A 5,613-nucleotide genomic window follows, 5' to 3' on the forward strand; every position below is an offset into this window, starting at 1 on the left:
ATTTCTCTATCCTTTAACCATAGATTTTCCCCTCCAGAGGTAGCTATTTTTAGCAGTGTTGTTTCATAGCTGCGGAGGCTGTCATATTTACCATTTCTGAGCCTTTTGGAAAATTAGTTTTGACAAAGGTTCAGTATTCATATAGGAGATGTGTGCCTTAGTAAAGGGAACAAATAAATTTCTTTTGAAGAGTTTAGAAAAGCAAAGTTTTTTTGTTTGATTTTTAAGTGAGATAGGACTTAGAAAACCTATTAATTTTAGAAACAGTCTGAGGAATGAATTGGTGTGGGCCCCACCCTAACCAGGCTCCAGAGGAATGTTCTCTTTCCTGAGAGCAAGTATGTTACTGTGGTTTGTGAACCATTAAGGGTATAACATATGTTTGTTAATGCTTTTCCTCCTCTTGGTTTGCCCTTTGCACTCTTGCTTGGTTTGCAGTAGTGAATGTTTTACTTCCTGTATAACTGTTTATCTAACAAACACTTTGGTAAAAACCTACTTTTACCTGGTTAGTAAAAAACCTCGTAATTGGTTATGTGTTATGGCAACTAAAAAGGAAAATAAATGGTGAGAGACCACAAATTATGGTCTGATCTAGTCCCCTGTCCTCCAGCACATAAGTTCTTTATACTGTACCAGACAGATGGTTATATGGAAAGTTGGATCTTTGTTTGTCAAATAATCTGAAAGTCAAACACAGTTAATCTTTTTTTCCTAGTAGTTAAATGAGCTGACAGCTTGCCTTTTTTCTTATTGTAAATGTTAAATTACAAAAGTGTAATATGTGCCCATTATAAATAGAAGTGAGACAATCCAAACATATATAAAGAAAAAGTTAATGTCCCTCCATCCACTTCCCACCTCTCTGGGGTAATCAATATTAACAGCCATGTTCATACAGATAACATACTAGGATCCTACTATAAACATTATAGTACACAGCTTGTTTTTTTTTTAACTCAAAAGTATATTTTAAACATAGTTTTTAGTGACTAGATAAGAAATCAAGCTCATTTTTTTAAAAGTATAGATTGTCCACATTATTTGTATTGTATTATTATAATTTAACCATTCCTTATATAAGATTATGAGTGGGTTTTTTTAATCGAAATGTATTAGCTTTATTTTATATTAGTTTCAGGTGTACAATATGATTCTGTGTTTATATACTAGAGGCCCAGTGCATGGATTCATGCGCCGAGGGGTCCTGGATTGGGAGAGGGTACAGGCCAGGCGAGGGACCCCACCAGTGCACGATCAGGGCCAGGGAGGGACCACGGGAGGGCTCCAGGTCATGTCTGGCCCATCTCGCCCAGTCCTGATTGGTGGGACCCCAGCAGCAAGCTAACCTACCGGTCAGAGCATCTGCCCTCTGGTGATCAGTATGGATCATAGCAACTGGTGGAACTGTCAAACAAGCAGTCGGACACTGAGCATATTAGGCTTTTATTATATAGGATAACAACAATAAGTCTAGTTAATACCCATCACCTCAGTTACAACATTTTTAACTGTGAGTTTGTACCTTTTGACCACCTTCATCCATTTCACCCACCTTCCACCCCCTGCCTCTGGCAACCACAATATGTTTTCTTGTCTGAGTTCATTTGTGTGTTTATTTTGTTTTGTTTTGTTTTGTTTGTTTTTTTACACTATTTTACCAACAGGGTCGTTTTTGTGTGTGTGTGTTTATTTTTAATATTACACATATAAGTGAAATCACACGTTATTTGTTTTTTGTCTGACTTATTTCACTTAACATAATGTCCTCAAGGTCAAAGGATGTTGTGTTTTTTTAACCACTATAAACTAAACCACAGGGGCTAGCTCTTAGTATATAACTTATACACTGATCTATAGGATAAAGTTTCCCAAAATAAGATTAATGGGTCACCAGATATGTGATTTTAATTATTTAATGAATATTGCCAAACAACTGTAGCACCTCACAGGAATATATTACAGTGCACTAAATTAATTTTTGACAATATTGGACGTTATGGTTTTAAATTTTTTTTGCCATTCTGTTGGGGTGACAGACATTTCATTTGCTTTAATTTGTTTTTTTATTTTTAAAAATATATATTTTCTATTAATTTCAGAGAAGAAGGGGTCGAGAGAGAGAAAGAGAGAGAGAGAGAGAGAAAGAGAGAAAGAGATTGATGATGAGAGAGAATCAATGATCAGCTGCCTCCTGCACACCCCCCACTGGGGATTGAGCCTGCAACCTGGGCATGTGCCCTGACCAGGAATTGAACCAAGTCCTTGGGCTGACCCTCTAGCCACTGAGCCAAACTAGCTAGGGGTGATTTGCATTGTTCTGACTGCCATTAAAGCTTAACATCTTTTCATGTATTTTATAGGCATATTTGACTACTTTTCCTATGAAATTTCTGAACATTTTTGCCCACTTTTACCTGGATTGTTAATCTTAGGATTATCAGTTTTGCAAATGCTCTTCATGTATTGCAGATGTTAATTAACCCTTTGTCTATTTTATGAGTTGCAGATATTTTCCCCAGCCCATTGTTTGTTTTTTGACTTTGTTTATGGTGTTTTTTTTTAACCACTGGAAATGTTTAATGTTTATGTTCTGAAATATGTCCATCCTTTTATAAGATCTAGGTTTCTGTTACAAACTACCTTTTTGATATCTTGATCATATAGTGTGTACATTTCATTTGCAGGTAAAAGTTTCATTTGATCTGAACACTATTCAGATAAAATACCTGGATGAGGAAAATGAAGAGGTACAGTATATTATGGTACCCATTGCTATGCATCCAGAGTAGTGATTTTATTTTTCAAGACTAATGTGGGGCTTGAAGAATTCAGAATGCTGTTTATCTCATTTGTATAGTGGTTTATATGTATTTGATAATTGCATGTTCTAAGCTGACTTATGGCATTTGAGATCGAGTTGAGAAATGGGGAAGCAACATTGAAGAAGAAAATATGAGAGATAACTTTTAAAACTATGTCCTGATCTTAAAATTAAGTATATCATAAGTTGTCATTTCATTTATAATAATAATAATACTGACCAACCTTTGTTGAGTGGTTACAGTGTGTCAGGCTAAAAGCAATACTATATATTAGGTACTGCATTGTCATCATTTTCCTATTTACATGAGGAAACTGAGACTTAGAGAGATTAATTAATAAACTTACCCAAAGGCACATAAGCTGGGGAGTAGAAGAGGTTCATTCCATACCCTCTGGCTCCAGAGCCCAGGCACCTAGCCATTATATTATACTACTTCTTAATATACCTAAAATAAAAAATAAAGTAGTTAAGCAGTAAAATTCCTTAACTACTAATTACAACTAGTTCATGGTACTAGAAAAGCTGAACCCTAACCTGAGATTTTGCACCTATCCTGTGAGGCTGGTCCTAGTAAACTGTTCAACTGATGAGAGGTTTATAATTCACTGTTGCTTTTTTGTTCTTTTACAGGTATCCATCAACAGTCAAGGTAAGTCAAAAGCCTTCATCTGTTCATTGGCATATGCATTTCCATATACACTCATTCTTGTTGCAATATTAATTTTAGAGTAGAATTTGGTATACAGTAAATTGACATTGTACTCATTTATCCATGGACATTAGTTACATAGGATATTTTTATTTTTTTATCTTATTTTTTTTAAATATATTTTATTGATTTTTTACAGAGAGGAAGGGAGAGAGATAGAGAGCCAGAAACATCGATGAGAGAGAAACATCTATCAGCTGCCTCCTGCACATCTCCCACTGGGGATGTGCCCGCAACCAAGGCACATGCCCTTGACCGGAATCGAACCTGGGACCCTTCAGTCCGCAGGCCAACGCTCTATCCACTGAGCCAAACCGGTTTCGGCGGATATTTTTATTTTATAGCAGTTTTTTGTATCTAAAGGGTGCCTTTGGTTGGAGCCTAAGGACAGCTTGTTTAAACAAAATCCTCACCTGAGGATATGTTGGTTTTTTATTGATATTTTTTAGAGAGAGAGAGAAATATCAATTGGTTGCTTCCCATATGCACCCCGACTGGGATTGTACCCTCAACCTGGGCATGTGCCCTGATCGTGAATCTATCCACAACCTTTTGGTGTACGGGACAACACACTGATCAGCTGAGCCACCCAGCCAGGACAGAGCCCAAGGATAGCTTTAATGGGAGAGTCTCTGATGTTTAGATGCTAATGTGAACTGCCTCCCAGTCCAACACATACAATTTGGTCTGGTATTACATTTGCCTCTGACTTGGTATATATGTTAATGTTAGTTCACAAACAAGTGGTATTCTAGAAGCTTATTTGTAAGATGATTGTTGAGAGGTTAGAGTATATTTTGCTACAGGAATGTTATATTTGAAGGTTAGGTTCCCAGGCTAGCTCCCAAAAACTTATTTTAAACAGCTGCAATGATAGTATTTCATGAACTTCCTTGAGTCCTGAGTTCCATTAAGCCCAGTGTGAGGGATCTGGGTGGAGGTTTTGTAACTAGAAGGCTCCAGTAACGGGATTAAAGGGGAGAACTAACCAGCAAGTAGCTTCTATTTGCAATGTGATGAGAAAGGAGTTTGTCAGCAAAAAGATAGTAGCTGTTCATGTGTAAGGATTGTAAGCTAAGAATTCTTAAAAGTAAGGATTGGCTGTACTTAATAGATATCTTTTGGACTGGTGAAGAAATATCACCATATGTATTTTTTATCCTTTTAGGAGAATATGAAGAAGCACTTAAGGTAATAGTCATTGCATCTTATTTTCAAATAATTTGTAAATGTTTATTGATAAAACTTGAACCTGAATTCTGTTGGCCATGGGGAGAAACTATTGAATATAAATAGAGCAAAACCCATTTTTAGGGAAACTATGATGCATGGGCATACCATTCAGCAAAAGGCAGCCACAAATATAAAGGTTTTGTGTGTTTTTTTCAGTTATCATTCCATCTCATTGCTGGTCTTGGTGCCACCATCTAGCATTTAAAAATACAAAGAACTCTCTGGAATGGTACTTTCTGGTTGATATTTTTTATCTTCTTTCTTCACCTTGATCCCCCTATAGAATGTTGCAGTATAATATGGGAGAATTTAAGGTAGAAAGCATCCATTTACAAACAACCCCTTGTCTGTCAGTGATGGATCAGAGCATTCCTCAAGGTCACTTCTTTAAGGTGTGCCAGCTGTCCTTTCATTACCACCTTAGTTAAGGTTTTTCTTTAATGTTCCACTGTTCTTTGTGAACTTCTAGTCCAAGACTAAGTTATTTTCCATAATCACTTTTAGTCTAGGGAGGGAAAGGCAAGATTTTTTTCACTGAAAGTTGGATTTGCCCTTTTTTGGTTTCTGGTCAAAATTGCTGTTCTAGTGCCAAGTGTTTCAGTAGTTTAGCTGATGTCTTCCTTGGTTTTTACTTAGAAATCTTACCAGCTAGTCTCTTGGTTTTGGATATTCAAGCCTTTCCCTGGATTTTCTTAGTTAAGATATCCATCTCTGTTAATATTTCATGCTTCATAATTTCCCTCTGCCCCAATTTCATTTGGTCTTTCTATTTCCTACTTTTCAGCTATTTCAGCCTTCTGTCTTCCCATCCCCTTCAATCTTATTCAAGTTTTCCTGGCTTTTC

At 36.5% G+C, this 5,613-nt stretch overlaps 2 protein-coding genes across 6 annotated transcripts in view; one reads left to right on the top strand and one right to left on the bottom strand.

Moving 5' to 3' along the window:
- BRCA1 (breast cancer 1) overlaps positions 1-5,613 on the bottom strand; it is a 72,532-nt gene that overhangs the window by 64,791 nt on the left and 2,128 nt on the right. The gene's annotated exons all lie outside the window — the stretch shown is intronic.
- The window catches only part of NBR1 (neighbor of BRCA1 gene 1), a gene marked incomplete at its 5' end in the record, with an annotated part of 18,733 nt that continues 15,771 nt past the window's right edge, over positions 2,652-5,613 (top strand). Inside the window, 3 exons of the mRNA XM_015570584.1 lie at positions 2,652-2,750; positions 3,458-3,476; positions 4,705-4,727. Coding sequence (XP_015426070.1) covers positions 2,652-2,750; positions 3,458-3,476; positions 4,705-4,727 — 141 coding nt within the window. The remainder of the gene's footprint in view (positions 2,751-3,457; positions 3,477-4,704; positions 4,728-5,613) is intronic.

This window comes from Myotis davidii, unplaced genomic scaffold (assembly GCF_000327345.1).
Source record: "Myotis davidii unplaced genomic scaffold, ASM32734v1 scaffold1527, whole genome shotgun sequence".
Lineage (NCBI taxonomy): Eukaryota > Metazoa > Chordata > Mammalia > Chiroptera > Vespertilionidae > Myotis > Myotis davidii.